The sequence below is a fragment of the Amblyomma americanum genome, chromosome 3, assembly GCF_052857255.1.
Source record: "Amblyomma americanum isolate KBUSLIRL-KWMA chromosome 3, ASM5285725v1, whole genome shotgun sequence".
Taxonomy (NCBI): Eukaryota; Metazoa; Arthropoda; class Arachnida; order Ixodida; family Ixodidae; genus Amblyomma; species Amblyomma americanum.
In genome coordinates this window covers 213993006-214013236 of record NC_135499.1, presented here as the reverse complement: position 1 = coordinate 214013236, position 20231 = coordinate 213993006, and the positions used below count along the sequence as shown (strand labels likewise).

General features: G+C 46.5%; 2 protein-coding genes across 16 annotated transcripts in view; both read right to left on the bottom strand.

Annotated features, from left to right (window-relative positions):
- The window catches only part of LOC144126037 (zinc finger protein zfp-1-like), a 52539-nt gene extending 45362 nt beyond the window's left edge, over positions 1-7177 (bottom strand). For 5 of the 12 annotated variants that reach the window (XM_077659927.1, XM_077659929.1, XM_077659931.1 and 2 more), the window contains exons 1-3: positions 6864-7168; positions 3349-3428; positions 1184-1238 (exon numbers count right to left, since the gene is read on the bottom strand). In XM_077659927.1, coding sequence (XP_077516053.1) covers positions 1184-1238; positions 3349-3428; positions 6864-6972 — 244 coding nt within the window. In that variant the 5' untranslated portion in view covers positions 6973-7168. Of the gene's footprint in view, positions 1-1183; positions 1239-2451; positions 2737-3348; positions 3429-6863 lie in introns of all 12 variants that reach the window. The other 7 variants (XM_077659933.1, XM_077659936.1, XM_077659935.1 and 4 more) reach the window with 5 other exon arrangements.
- Positions 7178-10811: 3634 nt separating this feature from the next.
- Positions 10812-20231, bottom strand: part of LOC144126034 (fibronectin type-III domain-containing protein 3A-like) — a 60831-nt gene continuing 51411 nt past the window's right edge. For all 4 annotated transcript variants that reach the window (XM_077659922.1, XM_077659923.1, XM_077659924.1 and 1 more), the window contains 4 exons: positions 17825-17991; positions 16853-16980; positions 15942-16277; positions 10812-13787 (listed from right to left, as the gene is read on the bottom strand). In XM_077659922.1, the coding sequence (XP_077516048.1) occupies positions 15951-16277; positions 16853-16980; positions 17825-17991 (622 nt within the window). In that variant the 3' untranslated portion in view covers positions 10812-13787; positions 15942-15950. The remainder of the gene's footprint in view (positions 13788-15941; positions 16278-16852; positions 16981-17824; positions 17992-20231) is intronic.

Genomic DNA, 20231 nt, shown 5'->3' with positions numbered 1-20231 from the left:
TCGCCCAAGCTTCTAAATTGGCTCTATTCACTGCCAATCCAAATCCTCAAAAAAGAAAAAAATTAGAGCATTACCAAACTGCATAAGCTTAATGCATGTGTGCTACTTCCTGGAAGCTTGGCAGCATTTTCACTGGTGTACATCTCTTCTCTGCGTCCATGTCTTTTTTGCACTGTTTTAAGAATGATCTGCCACCAACTCGCCCAAGCTTCTAAATTGGCTCTATTCACTGCCAATCCATATCCTCAAAAAAGAAAAAAATTAGAGCATTACCAAACTGCATAAGCTTAATGCATGTGTGCTACTTCCTGGAAGCTTGGCAGCATTTTCACTGCTGTATGGATAACCTCACCAGATTTCTGTCAGCCTCCTCGTTTGCACACAATAGACAAAAGGCCTTGACAAATTTCTCTTTTTTTTTTTCACATAAGCTAAAATTATTTCTGCCAACTGTAGCTGCCTACAACTAGTAGACCTCTAATGCAAGGTCTGTTCAATTTGGCTGCACTTGCTGCACCCATTTGGCATTCGTTTAGTCAGTGCAGCGCGCAACTGCTGCACTTCTGCACTTATTTTGTAAAAGCACATGCCTAGTGCATCACAAGTTCTGGCCAGCTTGCACTCTCTGAAGTACGTATAAGTGCAGCTGTAGTGCAGCAGTATGGTGGCGCCAATATGTAGCTCGGTGAACATATGATGGCAGTCTTAATGAAGTGGTGGCAGCTGTTTCTAGAAAGGAGGAGGTGGGGTGTCAGAACTGTAAACCTGAACGGCAAAATAGAGCTCCGTGGGCAACATTTCGGCGCATATTCGTAAATCATGTGTGTGTGTTACATGCAAACGCAAAGGCTTTTTTCCGGGAAAATGATCTTTGTGGGGATGGTTCTTTAATAATTCCACTGTTTGAAAATTCTTCACGCGGTTATCGATGTTAGCGGCTGTTGATGTGGACGGCATGCAGCTGGCTGCAATTTGGTTCGGACGCCAAGGCAAGCGGACGACCAGGATCACATCTCGCCGTTCGTCTCGGAAGCAGCCAGTGCCAAGTTGCTCAGCTGTGGAACTTTGCGAAACTGGTGCAGCAAGTGCAGCCAAATCAAACAGACCTATAGTGACCTATATATTTCCACAGTCAGTTGAAAGCCATGTACGTAGAAATCACAGCAGAGTAAGTAACCCTCACCTCCATTGTCAGTTCTCTTGAGTGCCCCATCCCTCGACGGACACAGCTCACACCGCTGCAGATGGCACATGACAAGATGTTAGCACACGCTGGCAGCCTTTACAACTACCACAATGCATGCACAGCAAGGGACATGTGGTTTGAAGCACTCCATGGTTGCTTCAAAATCCTCTTCGCTCATCCAGAATAGTATAGCTCGCCTAGGTTCCTTTTACAATAAAGTTACAGCTTAATATCCACTTGTGTTGTTCACATCATAAATGCATAATAGAAGTTGGCCCATAGAAGGAGTTATCCAATTTAACCAATAACTAGCAGTAATTAGATGATCATGCAGTTAAGGCAAAAACACCTTCAATTCATAAAAGTTACACGACACTGCGTGTAATAGCACACATTTCTACCCCTGTTGACAGGTCACAGTTTTAGTCTCTGCATTTCCGTCAATTATCCATTAGGGCACTGAACGCTTCAATAAAATAGAAGCACATAAACAAAAGCCCTCCATTTGCTCACAGTCACTGCTGTTGCACACATCTGCACCATGTTAGTTGGCCCTCTGGTTGACGAGTCTTCCTCTCCTTTCCTTTCACTTTTATGAAATGGAAGTTCATGTACAAACATTGCCCCTGTTTCCATTACAACTACAACAAATCTCTGTTGCTTCTCTTCTGAAGGCCCTCCTCCTCCTCATGTGTGAGCATGACGCTCTCGTTACAGTACATGATGAGGGTCTGGGTCTAGCGCTGCGGGCATCTGGTGTGTTGAGTTCCTGACATGAATTGCTGAAGGCACAGCAAAAGGTAGTAGCCTTCAGATGACAGCCTAGCAGACTTTCCCTACATTTGAAGAAAGCCTTGCTTCTGCAGTTCAATTGCACCCAAAATTGAATTAAAAAATAGCAGTTTTTTCTGTCTTGACATCTAGATTAATCAACAAAGTACCCTGTGGCTTAGTAATATGACTGTGAGGTGGCACTAGTGAAACAGAAGCCACTACATATAAACGCAAAATAAGATGCTATGGCACACAGATGGACACCCAAGCTGTATAGAAATGATACTGTCTATGCACTGTATGGCACACGCACAAGCTGTCATTTGTTCTGCTGAACACACGTGCACAACTGCATCTATTCGACTAGGCTAGCTCTGAACCTGTATTCCAAGTCAATCATTGGTTTAACCACTTCCTGCCCACCAGCATGCAACAAGCACAACTGGAGTGTGCTAGCACAGCAAGCAGACTGGTTCTCAACAACAAATCACCTTGTCCATCCATAGGCCGTCAAGCATTCAACAGACAGCTTGGGTACCAATTGGAAAACAGTGCTAGTTGCCTTCCAGCCTGACACCAGTCCGTTTGCGGAAGTGATGCGCCACACAAAGGCGAATTCTTGACCCGCCTCGAGGCTTGGTAGTGGCGGAAAGTGTGCAAGATGTCTCGCAGCCAATTCACTGAACGGTACTGGCAAAGCAGGAAGGCAATGGTGGCAGATCGAAAGGCAGGAAATGGTCAACTTGGAATGCAGGCTCCTGCGTCACCTACAGCAGCTGGAACAGGATGGCACGACAGTTCCTCGCATGCACATGTGCAGCAGAGAGGGAAAAATGTCGGGGCATAAACACTGCTCATGTGATAATGGTAACGCCCTCGCAGTTCACACTCATATTAAACCTTTTTCATAGTACGACTCAGTATAATAGAAAGCTTGATATACATCAATGCTTGAATCAAGCAGACTGATGATAATTACACAAAATTTTCAGGCTAGGTTGGTGACATTACCTGAATCCCCATCCCAACGATCGTCGCTCCCCACACATTATCAACATTTTGGGCGCCAGAGGAGATGCAAGGTTAGCTCTTCATGCAACAGCTGCTTCTGAGAATTCACTCAGTGCACTTCTGCACTCTAGACTCAAGTGCAATCTGACATTTAGTTACCCAAAACATGCAAACACATCGTCTTGACAGTCTCAAAACAATAACAGTATCGAAGAAATCTCGCCAAATAGAACTACTTATGGAGTCCTACATGCCTCTACAATGCTGTGCACTTCTTCTTTTCTCCTTCTGGATGAGCGGCTTTTGAGACTACAGGTAGCCACTTCCCGGCGATGGCAACAACGGTTTGATAATGCGAGCAAAAGAATTTTACTCACAACACGAGCGCATCTCTCCTGTGACTCGCACTTCCGGCAGAACCAAGGCCCAGTGGGTACTTGGACAATCCCATAGCAGGCTGCAGAGAGATGGGGGCCATGTGACCAAGACCAGTTAACTGACCCACATGATACTTAGATGCTATGCTAAGCAGAAGATAGCTACTGAAGTTAATGCATAACCTACGATTTATACAAAAGCCAAAATAATACAACCAACTACAGTAGTCCCCAAATAGCTGCACTGAAGACTAAATGCCACACACTACACAAATGCAAAGATTTAAAGGACATTTGGTAAGAATTACATCCACCATAAGCTATTGTGGAAAAGGTGAAAGTTGCTAAAATAGTAACTGTCACAGGCACTACACAGGCCCATCTGGGGTCAAAAGTAAATAAAGCACACTCCACTGTTTTAATTGCAGTCATGGCCATCTTGGAAGATATTAGGTAGAACGGTGTGTTGACTGGGAGCAATATCCCATTCAGCAGCGATGTCCACATTTGTGCATGCAAACTTCTCGCAACTCTCGGCACTTCTAAAATGAATTTTGGTGCATCGAGGCACTCCACAGACATTCACAGACGCATCTCAAGTAGACCACAAGGGTCACTGTGCTTTAGGAATGAAAAGCTTCAACACAAACATTTGATGAAGATGGATGTTTCCACTTCTACAGGCCTGCACATGAGCAGTCATAAAAAACTTCTTGCCATCGTACCCTTTCAGTAGTATATGCAAACTTTGTCACTAATGTCTTTAATTAATGTAACTATCGAATTTTTGTTCGATATTAGTTAAATTTGTTTCAGTGCAACAAGGCTGGTGTAATGGCGGGAAAAAGTTGCATGCACATACAAGCACAGCATGCCTGAATGCCGACAATCTCAGTGAACCTATGCAAATCACCTGCACGACTCCTGCCTTCAAGATCACTTCACATCAAGATCAGGTCTTCATGATCACTTACACTCAAGTAGAAAATCCACCACATCATCAGCAGATGAATTTTTGTTAACATGGTATTGACGATTTATAGATATTGGGAACATGTACTATCGGCGTCAAATGAAATGCGAACAGCGGAACGCGTGGCGAACGGTCCAGCTTAGGCCGTCTGCCTGTCGCTAGCAGCGATAGGCGCCCGCATCCGGTTATCGACACTTTTTCTTCTGTTTTCTCTCGAGTTCGTTTTCTCGCTTTGCCACTGGAGCGCAACTGGCGCAGCGCAGTTCCTCTGGCGGCAGCGGCTGTCGCCCGTGTATGTAAAGCGAGTGCTGATAGAGCCCTGGCTTGCAGCGCTTCGATTTTTCTGCCATCATCGTGGTGCTATAAGCGCCTGTTCTGCGAAAAAATGAAGGTTGACCAGGGAGATGGGGCCGCTCGCTTCACTCGCTGCCACCCGCGAAACCACGCTGTGCAAGTTGTGATCGGTGAAAAGCATGAATGTGGTGCTCCAGCGGCAAAGCGAAGAAGCGAAATTCAAAAAAAAAATAAATAAACAAAAGAAAACTATCGCAAACCAGAAGAGCGCGCCTGTAATTGATAACGACAGGCAGACGGCCTAAGCTTGATTGTTTGCCACGCGCTCCGCTGTTCGCATTTCATTTTACGCCGATAGTACAAGGTAAGAGGTAGAGCGAGTCTCAGAAACAGCATGTTGAAATTGACTGCCCAGAAGCCATTGCCTGATTACACCTGCTTCATGGTGGCATGGAAATCGTGATTCTTTTTAATCTCCTTGTATCCTTTGAAAGTCAATTTTAAAGCCAGTAGTATGAAGAAGTGGCCACTGCATCACTTTTGCCATTTGGAAAGCCTTGATTGTGCACATACGTGGCAAAAGAGGGCAACTCCAAGAAGGACTTGAAAAATGCCATGGCCTTTCAGTTAGACATAGCCCGCTTCTTCGTTGCAATTAACAAGAGTGAGCAGCCCAAGGAGGGCAGTTGAGCAGCATTCTGCTGAGTTGGTTTCAGAAAGCACAGAACCCTGCACCACTGCCCATAAACTCTACAAAATATGAGGGACTCAACCAATGGCCAAGACACATCTCCACAAACTTTTCCCTGACTGTGCAGGAAAAACGGCCACACTTCAAAGACCAGAGTTCCATGCAAGAAGTGGGAAGCTGTCTTTCTTCGTCGGCCACAATGGACTGCTTTCAAGAATTTTGAAGTAAATTTCAAGAATTTTGAAGTAAATGTGATTCTGGGCTGCGTGAGCTCTGGTCTACAAACTAGCGTGTAGGAGCAAGCTTACATTCACAGCGCAAAGACGAACACGGACACGAGGGGAGACACCCAGCAACTGATTTTAGGAGCAAGCTACGCAAAGGAACCGATTTCTTCAACATGAAGCCTGATACACTGCCAAAGTTGTAGTTGTAAGGGTGCCATTGTAAGGATGCCCAAAACTGTGCACGCGACCCAATTTTTTTAATGTGCAATAAAATCGACTCTGTTCATTGCAATGTGCTGTGGTGACTAACAGACACATTCTCGTTAAATTCAAAGTTACCTTCGCCCTATTTCTTAGCTTGCGCTCGAAGGGGAAATCACAGTTACTGCTCCCTCGGCACTTCGGATTCCCAACTTTCGACAAGTATTGCGAGAGTGAAGTTAAAACACCGAACTGCGTCCCGATGCCTTTCGTCGGCAGAACTAAATCCCGCATGCAAGATACCACGGCGCTCGGAACATGCACAACAACCCCGCACAGATCTCGCAAAGCCGCTGCCAGTCAGCGACGCGGGATCAAGTGCGCCGGTGCCGTGTTATCCCAGTGAGGAAAGCAGAACTACCAGTGCTACACACAAGCGGTCGCTTCTACGACAAAATGCTAGGAGCATTTGCACCCGGCATCGAGGACGACGTTAGTTGCGTCTACCAGCTATCGAGTCAATAAAATGTGTCAAAAGTAGCGAAGTGAACGGAACGGGAGCCGTTCGATCAAGCACATGTGCAGCTGAACGGCACGCTGCTGCACACGTCTCCCGCGCGTCGAGCGGATGTCTGGAGCGCAACGCGCGGCACGGCATTTCCCTTACCATGAAACAGGAGACAAGCACGAAGGCTAGGGCAAGCGCTACTCTTTTTGAGCTTGGTAACAGAAGCAACGAGACCGAGAGGTGCCAATAAGCGGGCTGAGTGTGACGCGGCCACATACGGCGGTCAAGAAGACGTTGAGCCCGCGATGCGAGAAGCGAACGCGCAGAGTGCCCGAGACAGCGCGCACAGCTCCCGACTGACGGTCTGCTCGCAGGGGCACAGATGCACTGGCGGAATAGAAGTGGCCGGATGGTCCGCACTCCTCCCGATGCCTGAACCTGACGCGTGCAGTTTCGCGGAGTTTATGGCGGCAACTGGACGTTCCCGACAATAGTTCGAGGGCCGCAGCACAGTTGCCGCCATAGTTAAACGAGAGGAGCGCGCAGTCGGCGTCCGCTCGACGTGCAGCCACGCTGGGCGCCAAAGCACAGAATGACCGCTCGGCAGAACTGGGTCTCTACCTTGGTGGACGGCCACGGTGCAGCCCTGGCCGTCGCAGTACACCAGTGGGTTCTCGGCCCAGCCGCGCTCGTCGGAGCAGACGCAGCAGCCGCCCACCATTTCCTTCATGGTGCCGCCGCCGCGCCGGTCGGGGCCCGTGTGATCGCTTAGGGAGGCCGATCAGTCGTCCTCTTCATCGCTGCTGATCCATTCATCGAGGAACTCTTTACGGTGGGTCCTCTGGGACCAACCGTTCGCCAAAGGCATGCACCCCCGCCACCACCTCGCAACCGATGCGCTTCTGCTTATTTTGTTTTGCACACGCGCTTTCATTAGGACCGCGCAGGTGGCCAGTCGAGTATCGGGTTCACGCCAACGTGACCGCAGTTTTGAAGTGCGCACGCGCCTCGCCTACACACGAGGATCTCAACTTACCTCGAACGCCTCAACGTCCTCCGTCGCTCAAATCAGATTTTATGATTCCAGTTAATTTTATAAGGCATCCTCGAGCAGTGATCGATAGGAATTTAGAGACATCTTAGCTAATGAATGAACGTGCTCGTCAAATTTCGGCCGAAAAATTAAAGAAGAATGAAGATGTTTGAGTGCGTCTACTACGTAGTAAATGTGCGTTATGCATTTCCCGTTTCATTTCGTTGTTCCTTTTTAAAGCGAAAGCTTTGCTGGCCATGAACTTGCGATTTCGCCGTGGCGGTACTCCAAGGAGGCACATGACGTCACAACGTGCGCCTCGCCGCTATTTCTCTCTCTAGCTCCCTAGTCACTACTGCGCATGCGCCGCTAGTAGCACCGAGCCACAGGTGTGTTCCGCCGCTGCGCACCGCCGCGCCTTTCCTCAAAATCCAACTTTCAATTTTCAGTTCTCTCTTTCTTCTCCCCCCCCCTCCTTTATCCCTTCCCCCTTCCTTTACGGCGCGGTTCGGGTGTCCACAGAGATATGTGAGACGGTTACTGTGCTTCGCGCGCTCGCCGCGATATCTGGCATGACGTCACACAGCGCGGCTCACCGCCGCCGCCTTTTGGTATGACGTCACACCGCGTTCATCGTCGTTGCGCTCGCCTACGCTCGCTTCGCCAGCTGCGTCGCATGCATGATAACATGTCGTAGGATTGAAAAGGAGAGCTCGCGTGCGCCGTAACTACAGTTCAGGCGGCAGTATGGACGGCGACAATTCTGATAAGCAGGAGGAGGCCTGGAATCGACATCGGAAGGAGATCCGAGATGAAGAGGAAACAAATCGCCCAGGAAACAGACGAACAGCGCGCCAAGCGACTGGCTAAACGCCGTGAATATGCCGCCGCGAGACGGGCACGTTTGTATCCCGCGTTGTATCGAAGCTTTTCTCGGTAGCGGCGTCGTTTTGAAGGCGGTTCGCGTCGTTGCCGAGGTTGTCATTGTATGCGGCGCCGGCGTGTTGGGGGCGGCGTCTTCATGCATCATGGACATTGGAGGATCTTCGGTGTTTCGCTCAGGAGCAACCTCACCTCCAGGCGTTGCTGTCTTTAGTTTCGAACAATACTGTGAGTGATGTCATAGATGTGGTAGCCACATGCGTCCCCAAGCGAGCAAATGGCCGAGAACTGTGCGTTGTGGCCGGTGATTTCAACCACGCTCCTGATTAGCTCAACGGTCCCCTGAAAGACAAGTTTCACCTGGACCTAGTCAGTGACACCAACGTACAGACTACGCAACGAGGCTCAACAATAGACCTCGTCTTTCAGAGACAAACACTGGCCTCACAATTCACCGAAGGAACGATCGATCGATACAGCCGCATGCTACTTCTCAGATCATAGAGCCGTCTTCGTAGTAATCAAGAAGCAACCAGAATAAGAAATGCAATAAAGTGTGTGTCTAAAACAACAATGTGTCGTCTTTAATGCAACAAAAACATAGCTAGATAACCAGACTAATCTGGACTTGCAATCAAGATTAACCAAGGCTAACCATGCTATGCCTTAGCTTTCGCTACGTATATCCTGGCATAGCCGAGCTAAGCCACTGCCAAATTTTTGTATACTTCCTTCCTCAGCATTCATTTTATTTTCTTCCAGGAAATATTTATATGAAAAACTCTGTGCCCCCCTATTCTTGGCCAATCCCCCTATGTGGGCATGCGCCATTGTATGTGGGGTAACAATAATAATAATTGGTTTTTGGGGAAAGGAAATGATACAGCATCTGTCTCTTAAATCCTTGGACACCTGAATGGCATCCCCCTAAGGAGATGGATAAAGGAGGGAGTGAAAGAAGAAAGAGATGCCGTAGTGGAGGGTTCCGGAATAGCACAGGGGCGCCTTAGCGTTTTGCCTCCATAAAAACGCAGCCGCCGTGGTCGGGTTCGAACCCGGGAACTCCGGATTAGTAGCCGAGCGCCCTAACCACTGAGCCGCCGCGGGCGGGCAACAACAAATGCCCATGCTCAAACAGCACAGTCGAACGTTTCGCGTGAACAGCTGGTGAGCTCACCTGTGCGGTTTGTTCACTCTTGTTTTCAAGTTTTTAGAATTGGCAACAACTATGTTTGCTTTGTAGAGAATCCCTCGTGATTGTTTTCCATTTCCCGGGAAATTGAATTCATAACTGCAGTCGTGACCTTTCGCGCACCACACATCTTGCACTCTGACCTGGCTTCCGTCATGCAGCACACTTAACCCATTTCCGCAACACAATTCTCATTCTATGCGCAATGTATTTCACAGGTCTGTCTTCACCATAAGACAAATTATGAGGAAAGGAAAGGCACAGTAAATTTTTCGCTCTCATACACTTCAACCAAATCAGTGTTCTCAGTCTTGCCTTGATGTATGGATAAGGTAAGTGAAAGAAGAGAGCAAGTAGGCTGCAGGTTAATATCCACCTGGGGACCTGTTTTAACTCTCCTACTGTCTGCACATGGCAACGATTGTGGCTCAGCTTGAGCCAGTGGGCAGGCCTGTGCACTTTCCTTTTCATTCTTCCTTCAGTGGCAACAACCACCTGCAACATTTTCAGTGAATGTCGTCATCACATAAGAGAGTTGTTTCGCCTTGACACGCGGCCACCATGCCTGGATCCGATCCTGTCTCAGCAGCCAAATGCCACTGAAAATCAGCCCTAGCCTTAAACATTGGGAGGACTTTTTAGACTACTTCAGACCCGCAGCGTGCAGCGAGCCAGAGTCTGAGGCCGGACTCCTGGACTACGGAATGCAAACCGCTACTCCCTCACCAGCCCCTTCCTAACTCACCACCCCTAACACCCATTTCAGTCAATAAAGTTTATCAATCCCATGGAGAAAAGTCCAGGAAAGGTGCAGTATCTGTCTTGCTCCTCAGTGGACACCTAAACTGCCCCATGAGGGAATTAGGCATGAATTAGGCACAAAGTGAAAGGAGGGAGAGCAAGACACTGTAGTGGAGGGCTCCAGAATAATTTACACCTGCTGGGATTTTCAACTTGTCACTGGAAAAAGAAAAATCTTCCAGAGACTATCTTTAATGTGCACCGACCTTGCACAGCATAATGGGCGCCTTTAGTGTTTTGCCTTCATTGAAAATGGCCGCCATTGCCGGGATTACACCTGTGGCTCACGCCACCGCTGCGAGTCAAATACTAGAGGGAAAGACTGCAAACGGGCACTGGTTATTTGTCCATACAAGACTTCCTAGCCAATGGGACGACTAATATCAAATTGTGACTTAACTTGCAGCGATACCCAACAAAACCACTGCATTCTTTTAACCATATTTTCAAGTACAGATAGGTGTGGCCATGACAATACACTCACCCATTACAACTCTGGCTTTAGACAAATTTATTCCCTTCCAGTGCCACTTCAAAAGAGAATTTATTTCCAGGCTGTAAATAAAATTACAACAATCTGCACCTCTCCTAAATTGCCTTGCAGCAGATGGCGGCACAGCCCACAGTGCATCTAGCACCACAGAAATTACTGACAAACGAGTGTTGCGTGTACATTTATTCATTTAGCAATATACAGATATCATACAAGAGCAAAAAGAAAATTAGTTGTAGTGAGCAAAACAATGTGTACAGGAAGGAACAGTTACAGCAAACACTATCTGATGGAAGAATGCACACTGTACCTTGACACTTCGCTGTTTTTCCAAGAAAACTCGTCAGTAACAGAATGCACGAGTAACAAGAAATGCGTGTAAAACATCTGAGGAGCTTATGTATATTATATATACGACGCATCTTGTAGATATATATATCTCAATATGTATGTATATATATATATGTATACATATATATATTATAGACAAGTAATACTACTGTATATTTAAGAAAATAAAATTTTTTTCTGTTAATAAACCCATAGATATGTAAAAACTTCAGCGCACGGCTAAAACAATGTGGACTGGTCACATGCATGTTCAAAAATACCTCATGCTCATCTGCTCACTTTCATATTTCATGCCTGCACATTCACATTTGCACAAATCCTCACGAACAATGCGATGCAGTAGCATCAGAGACGAGGAAAAAATACTCTGAACTACCGCAGTTAAGCTCGGAGCAACCAAAGAAATGCCCAGAACAACAGACCTGGACAGGCGACTAAATGCTTTTATCCTCCAAGGAGTATCATAAAGTCCCGCTTTTCCACTCCCAGAGCAGCCAATTTGCCGAAGCCAACATTGCACCTGGAATAACTGCGGGGAAGAGCGGAAACACTCTCGCCCGTTTCTGGCACACTCCAATCACTCTGTATATCACACGCAAAATGCAAACCAAACTGGGCCTCTTGATCAGCACCTTTTGTTTTGATTACCATTTGCCAACATGTCATGCACAGTACTCTCATCAAAGGCGAACTAAATCGCCAGTCAGTCTTGCAGCAACAAGAGGCACCACATACACTTTATTGATGTGCACGAATGAAAAATTTGGGGACAGACTGGCAGGTTTGCCAACAGCTTCTTTATGTAACTTATTTGCACAGTGTGCAGTGTTCAAATGCAAAATTGTAACTGATGCGGCAGAGGCCAGCTCACCATGAACTCACCATAAAGCCACTAGTAATGACATTAAGCAGGAAGAAGAGGATACGGAAGACCACAAAGACAGCTACGAGCTAAGCAAGGTCTTCAAAACCTTGACAATACGCCCTTTTCTCAGGCTGTGGCAAAATATAAACGATTACAGATAGCAGTCATGTATGCAAAGCCAAGAAAAAAATATGCACAAGGTAATTTCTGGCCCCGGGCCAAACGTTTGCACTGAGCCAAAAACCAAAGCCAAAATGCACAATGCCAAAAAATTAAAAGGGACCCACGAGTGGTAACAAAATAAAACTACAGCTTATAAATGGTGTGCAAAAGGTTACTGCTGGCTTAATGCTAACTATGTAACAGACAAGCTGTTATAATGAAGGCCTGTGCTGAGAAATGCAAGTTGCTGTGTAAAGACGATAGCCATAAAACAAAAGTAAAAGAAACAACAAGGCGAGTAAGTACACCCCCAAAAAGTTTTATACATCTGTAAAACCAGGCTTACAAATGACACATACACATCCGGTTTCAAAAATACAAGTACAACGAATTACTTCAGAGTTGAAACCCCAACGTGGCACCGGGACTGCTGCAACACTTTACAATCATTTGCAGGAGAGCAATGCAGCACATTGTATAACTAATCACTAAGTTTCCACACTGGGTTGAAGCAAAAGCTGCACTCAAAATGACAGTAATAGTAAAGTAACACAGCTGACACGTTTGTTGATTGCCAGAGGACATTCTCAGCGATTTGTTCCAGGAACTGTGACATTGCAACAAACTCCAATAGGATGAATGTACCCCAGACCCAGTGCAGAAAAAAAAAAACAGGCATACAAAGTATACATGCCTGGTTAGCTCAGTATTGTAAGGTGCCAACCAAGCAATTAAAGAGGAAGAAATGAGTAGGTGATCCAAAGGCTCGAGTATTGTGAAAGGAAGAAAAAAAAGGGAAAATGAGAAAATCATGTTTGAGAGATCTGGCACTGGCTGAGCACATCTGGTCCATTGCAAGGAATGGGAAGACTTAACTATATAGGATGCAGTTATGTGACCAGACAAAAAGCAGTGCAAATCGCAAGCGTCTTGCGTAGAAACCCCGCCCCTCAATGAAGGTAGAAATATAAGAATGAAGAAAACAAGTGTGGGCTTGTCAGCACTGCTGCCAATGTACGGTCTATGGCCAATCCCCTTCCAGCGTTAAGATGCATGGCTAAACACCACAGTCCAGTGACCTCCCCATTGCGTCAACTTTCGTAAAAACACAGAAGCAACAGAGATCGCAACAACTTTTTCCAGGTTCAAAAAGCCTTACTAACATGCATATTTCAACATGCCTGGTATGTGCACATTCGCACACACGCTCACATGCAGTGAAGAGCCTCTAATCATGCAAGACATCACAGACACACATACACACACACTCACACACATGTACACACACGTACACATACATATTTAAAAGCCCACGCAGCATCAAGCAGCAGACAGACAGAGGTCGTGACATTGAGTGCCAAGAAAGGCAGACAACATTGCACTGTGCCCCTCTTCCCCCATTTTTCACAGAAATAGTGCGCAGAACAGAAGAGCCACATTGGACCACAAGCAGGCTTCAGAGATTGCCTCACAACAAGAGTGCAGGGAAACAAGTGCATCGTCTACGGCTTCTAGACCCTGAACGTGAAGCTTCAAAGGCGCGTGATGCTTCCCGAGAGCACGACGAAATGGCAGCACGCCAACGGCTGGAACACCGTGTCTACGATGAGTTCATGCACAGAGAGTTCAGTTGGGGGGTCGATGAAAAGCTCCACGCACAGTTTGGCCCATGTTTACAGATTGCTTCCACAGCTGGTGTCAAAGGCAAGCTTTCCTTCAGTGCACCACGAGAATGAATCATCAGTGCAGAGTTCCAAGCCCTGAACCTACACACAGGAAAATAAAAAAAAGACTCTTGAGGCTTGCACACAGATTAGCACCCATGAAAATAAAATATCTTTCAAGGAATTGAAGCTGCATAAATGTGATAATATACTACGCACAGGGCTGTTCCTATTACTATACACCTCCAAAAACCTCAGATGCATCTGACAACATAGCTTATGAGGCAAAGAAAAATATGTGGCAGGTTTGAACAACCACTTTTCCCTGCATATTTTTGCCTTGTGTCCTTCCCCCATGATTACACATATTGTAATGGAAACTGCAGAACTGCAACAAAAGAGTCAAGTTATCAATACTGAAGGCAATATTCTCCTAGTTTCAATGCAACATCAGCACACCTCATTTCACAAGTAACAGGTAACTGCGTTCTCACATTCTATGAAAGAAAAGAGTGATGCCTGTAAGTGGTTGGCTTTGACAGACATAGAAACCTACAAAGCCCCATGCCACCTAGAAAGTGCCTTCAGTGTAACGAAAAAGATAAAAATGGCCCTAGGATAAATAAAAGGCCAATGAAGATAATTCCACCCACTTATTTTCAATAAAAATTGATTTTATCCCTCTTTCTGGGCATGTTAACGTTTTTCCAGTAGCAAAAACATACTTATGGCCGAGACAAGGATTTAAAAAAATTTTCCTGCCACTTGATTCAAACTCTTGATGTCCACAATGAGGAGGACTGGATGCCGCTGTCTGAAGTGAATGGCAGTGTAGCACAGCCTCAGATTCGTGCCAAAAATTCGATGCCAACGCATGCAGTTTACTTGCAAAATCGGCTGGTCATGGCGACACTTTGTTTTTCGGTGTTTTTTAGGTAATAAAAGTGGATTTTTCACTTGGAATGATCGCTCCTATTAGAATGCCGCAGTCTATCCAAACAGGCCAGCTTCAATTTGTCGTCAGTGCCCCTTAAATTGTATAAAAGAAAGAACACAAAGAGAACTACGTATGTCCAATGAGGAGACACAGGTGCATAGAAAAGCTCAAGCTTACAAGTGCAAATGTACGGCCCTATAATTCTTATAATGACATCTGGCCAGTGCAGTGACACCAGAAGGCGTAGGTGAGAGAAAATTCGGGCAAGGGTTAGGGCATGCACACAAATCCCACTGCTAAAGCAAGCGTAGTCTGGTAGGCTGTTCTCCTTGGTCCACACCGACCCCTCTGCAGTGCATTTGTGAGCACAGCATTGCAGCGTTCGGCTCTATTTGGTCTGCCGTGCGTTTGTGGCTCGAGCTTACTGCACATGTTCCGCGTTCAGAGTACAGTGCTCGGCCTCCGTTCCATTTGGGGGTACCATTCCGACATTTCACGGTAGCTTTAGTCTTAGCGCTCTTAAAGAACCAGCACCGAATGTCCCCTGCAATTTGTTTTAAGGACGAGCTGTTTATGCGACACATTCAGCCACGAAATCGCATAACTCCCGGCGACCACGTGTAGCTCCACTGACACGATCAGGAGACCACCCCATGCATGAAACTCGTGCCTCGCACTTTCTGCCAATTTTGCTGCTGCCATCAAAGAGAGACACTGATTTTCTAAAACCTTCAAAACGTCTTTTGGACACTTCTGTCCAGGGGTCACAGGTAGTCAAAAGGAAAGGCACAGTAGCAGTCTTACACTGGATGGGCACCTGGACTGCACGGTGAACTGAGGAATCAAGGAAGGAGCGAAAAAAGATAAAAAAAAATCGGACAGCACTTCTAAGTGTCCTTGCTGTTTCGCGAGCTAGGCAGCATAGTGCAAGCGTAGGAGTTTCTGTAATAATCCCAACCGTTTCCTCCGATGTTGTTCACTATACACTGGAACTGTGTATATGCTTCAAAGTAAGACTCGACGGGTGAAATCAAGCTGCTGCAACTACTTAATGGTCCGCTGCATGGTAGCCGATCAGAGGCAGGTGTCAGTTCGCACCGAGTACAACAGCCTAGCTGAAGATGCTTGCTCCAGCAGCAGGATTCGTGCACGTGCCTTTTACATTTTCCTCTTTTTTTATTTGCTCTGCTTTCCGCTATGTCGGCTGGTCAAAGGCCACTGGACACCATGCATTAAAAATTGGAGGGGTGTTATATGACGTAGCTACAAGCAGCATGACAGGCACAAGAAAAAAATGCGGGAAATCTGCCGGTTCCCACCTTCCCTGGTCATTGCGTCCAGGAAACCAGCTCTTGCAGCAGAACGGCCACCAGAACAGCCGCCAGGGTGAAGCCGCCAACCAGAAGACCTGCCCAGTGCTGGTCTCCCAGTGTCCAGGAAGTGCTGCGAGTTGCAGCCGCAGCTGACTCACTGGCTGGCTCAGATGCAGGCACGGAGGGGGCACTCAGCTGGAAGGAGGTGGCAGGCCCGTACGGTCCACACAGGGGCTCCGGGCTCTGCGGGCAGTGGCGCACAGCAGCGACCCGTGCCCAGTGGAAGGCGCCCCGTGGAACAAGATTGCTCAGAGTGCAGCTAGTGTCCCGGCCGCGGTACACCTGTGAGGTACAGCCAACAACATGCATGTCCACAACATTTGCCTCTTGCAGCATTCTGATTAGCAGTGTACAGCAGGTGGTACTGGCCTTTTTTGTCGAGGGCACCAGAGAAACTAATGCACATGTGCTCAGAAATAGGCCAGGGCCTACGTACTTATTGTGTGCACTAGCAGAGAAACCCATAGTATGCAAAGGCCCACAACACGGAAGGCCACAGTATGTGTGACAGAGTACTGCCTCAATCTGGAACTTTTCTGCGCAGGGGCTTTTCTGCCATATGCTATGGGGGCAGTGGGAGAATTAAGATCTACACTCAGCTCTCTCTGTCCGTGCCCGACTTACCCTGGAGCCCTGTTTACCGCTGTTCGTTTTTGTCTTGTACTACAACAGCATGTGCCAAGGAGTCGGACACATTTCAGCACAAATTAACACTGCACAATTATTTCTTTCAGAAAATTCACATTTGATGTGTCGGGCCAGCAAGCCAGCTCTGAAAGCATGCCAAGCAAATGGTCTGTTTGCACCTGCAATGTATAATGTGGTACAAACAGCGAAGGAGAGGCCAGGCAACTTACCACAGAGAATTCGGAGTTCCCAGAGTGCTGCAGCTGCACCACATAGCTGATGGGGTCATCACCTACAGGCTTCACCGGCTGCCACTCCAACAGGACACTGCTTTCACCCAACGAATTTGCACGTGGTGCTGCAAAGACAATGTAAATGCCTGTGATGAAGATACTGACTTCCAAAGGCCTCAAAATGCTTGAAAGATAAGCAGTGCCAAAGTAAATGCAATGATAGCAACAAGCAGCATGGAACCACTGAACGCACACACTGGGGACAACGTTACAGAAAACAGAACCACAAGCATTCCCACTGATTGCACAAGAGAAATCATCAGAGTCTGAATAAGCAGTGACTAAAGCTGAAAAGAGATAAATCGCAAACACCTACACTGACTATGCTGGAGGTCGCCACTCCTAATGTCACATGTTGCTGGTGTCAATTTCTGATCATATGAAGTTCAGCTCTCCAGCACGACTTCTTGTCGCGGTTTGCCGTCGGTCTGATCATGTTGTGTTAGCTATCAAGAGAGGGTGCCACTTCTGCTGCAGCACAGGCACCACACCGGTGTGGCTCCACTCTTCACCAGCGAGATGTAGCGTCAAACAGTATCCCAAGGGCTTGCCCTTTCCACCCTAGCCGTGTCCGCCCTGTCCCAACGTGGGACAATGTTCACACATAACCCTTCTTGCAAGTCGAAGGTCCTCGATTTTCCAGCATTGTCTCTTTGATGAAAAACTGCTCTTTATCACCTAATGGCAATAAATGTGCTTTGACCCCACACCAGTTGCATTCGTTTGTTCCCGAGAGCACAGCTCACTGTGGATGGCTGGCACTTGAATGTGCTTGCAGTCACAGTGCGGGTTAAGGCTTGACCACATTTCTCCATTTCAAAACCCCAAAATGCCTGCAGCAAGATCTGGTATCGCACGACAAACAATATTGGGCATAAGTTTGCCGGTTTTGCAACCCCTGTTACAGACCTTTGACAGCAGGCGGCAAAGCCCGACTTGTGGTGAAAGTGTATGGCTCCGAGTAGGGCCCATCTCCAGCGTCACTGGAGGCTCGCACGCGGAACCGGTACGCTTGATTCTCCTGAAGCCGCAGAGCCTTGTACGACCGACTGGGTCCCTGGTAGACTGCTGCAAAGCTGCCAAGGCAGAGAGAATTCTTGCTCAGCCTCCTGTTCCATCATCTTTTACCACTGTGTGAACAGTGTGTGTGCATGTACAAAAAATATGCAAATCAGCCAATGCTTGACGACCCAGAACACAGCTCAGATTCATTAATTTTGGTGTCTCCCAGATTGTGGGAAATACCGAAATTAAACCACTTTTAAAATTATCCACAATGCAAATTGCAAAAAAGCAAGCATGAGACACTGTTCCAAATGGGCAGTGTAGTACTTTTTAAATGCAATAACAATGCAATAACAACTGGTTCAGAGCTTCAGTCAAGGTGCTTAAGGGAAGATGCAGCAATTAGAACTATTTTCATTACTTATTCATGAAATGTAACCAAATTTGGTACAGTTATCTAACTTTACGTTGATTTCAGAACTACATTTTATTTTAAGCTAGCTGATACAGTTCTTGAGTAATTACAATTAACACACTAGCAAAGTTGTCCCTGGTGCATTAAATAATTAAAGAGAAAGCACGCAAGTATCGGATGTCAGCATGTTTGTGAATACTACGTGCAATAAAGCTATTAGTTAACACCCAGTAATTAAGAACAAAGTTTTTGCAAAAATAAATTTCAAAACTATTAGAGGTATACACAGCAAAATTAACGCCTCAGGATTCATGTGCTAAAAAATGCAAATCCTACTGTCACCGCATATGAAATTCTTCAGAGATGAGCTAAAGCAACTGCACGAGTGAAAGCTGAAAAATGAACCACAAAGTTCATTACTACATTTGCCTTGTTTATAGTCCCGCATGTTTTGCTTTTGGTCAGAGAAATGTGGCGCTGCAACCAACAGGAGCTCTGACCGTCTGATCTTTCCTATTCATGATGATACTGAGATGGCAGAGCTCAAGTCATTGGAAACCCGCAGAATTCACAATGCGCTGCAATCAGAAGCGCTATTAATATGCGATTTACTACAACCGCACATAAAAAACTCATTTTATAAATCTGTACTGCACATTTTGCTACATTTTTCGTCACAAGACAGATAAAGACTCTAGAGTTATGGAAAATAAAAATAAATTGAAAATTTTGACCCAAATGGCCATTTTATTTGCCGCATCCACGCTTAAGGATTGGCTGTTGCAGGAGCTCTCGCAAACTTGTCGTGGTTGCATGATGGTTGGTTATGAGAGTTTGTTACATGGATTCCAAAGTCAATAGGATATGTCTGCACATCCGCTTTGATGTAGCAACTGCACATCCGCTTTGATGTAGCAACTCAATGAATGTCAAACTCACTCTGAGGCTCATCATCACTCGTGTAACAGGACACAAAACACTGAAGAGAAGAATATACAGCTCAAAGTGCTGCATCGGCATCTGATGTGAATTATGACGCTTTTTACTCAAGTCACTAATGAATGATTAAAATTAACACTCTAAGCCGTTCGCAATGTGCACCAATGGACTGGCAAGTGAAAGCTACATAATCCCGAGAAGACATTAATGCTGGAACCTTGTTTTTCATATTTTCATATCTTCAGCACATTACCAACCAGCTGCACAAGACTCAGGTGAACACAAATGCTCATAAACTTGTACCTACAACAAAGCCAGACCGTCACTTTAAACATGGGGCTCTCAAACTGCGTTCTATGCAACCCCGGAGTGCCAACACCACCCGCCCTCTTTACTTTGAGACTAATTGAATGGCTATTGATCCTTGAAGACCATTTCACTGCACAGCCAGTCTTTATTAATTGAATTTGGGCATTTCTTGAGGTGCCATGTGTCTGCATGCTTCTTTTCGCATCCATGAAAGGAAGGAAGGAAGGAAGGAACGAAGGAAGGAACGAAAGAAGGAAGGAAGGAAGGAACGAAGGAAGGAACGAAGGAAGGAAGGAACGAAGGAAGGAAGGAACGAAGGAAGGAACGAAGGAAGGAAGGAACGAAGGAAGGAAGGAACGAAGGAACGAAGGAACGAAGGAAGGAACGAAGGAAGGAAGGAACGAAGGAAGGAAGGAACGAAGGAAGGAACGAAGGAACGAAGGAAGGAACGAAGGAAGGAACGAAGGAACGAAGGAAGGAACGAAGGAAGGAAGGAAGGAACGAAGGAAGGAAGGAACGAAGGAAGGAACGAAGGAACGAAGGAACGAAGGAAGGAACGAAGGAACGAAGGAAGGAAGGAAGGAAGGAAGGAAGGAAGGAAGGAAGGAAGGAAGGAAGGAAGGAAGGAAGGAAGGAAGGAAGGAATAG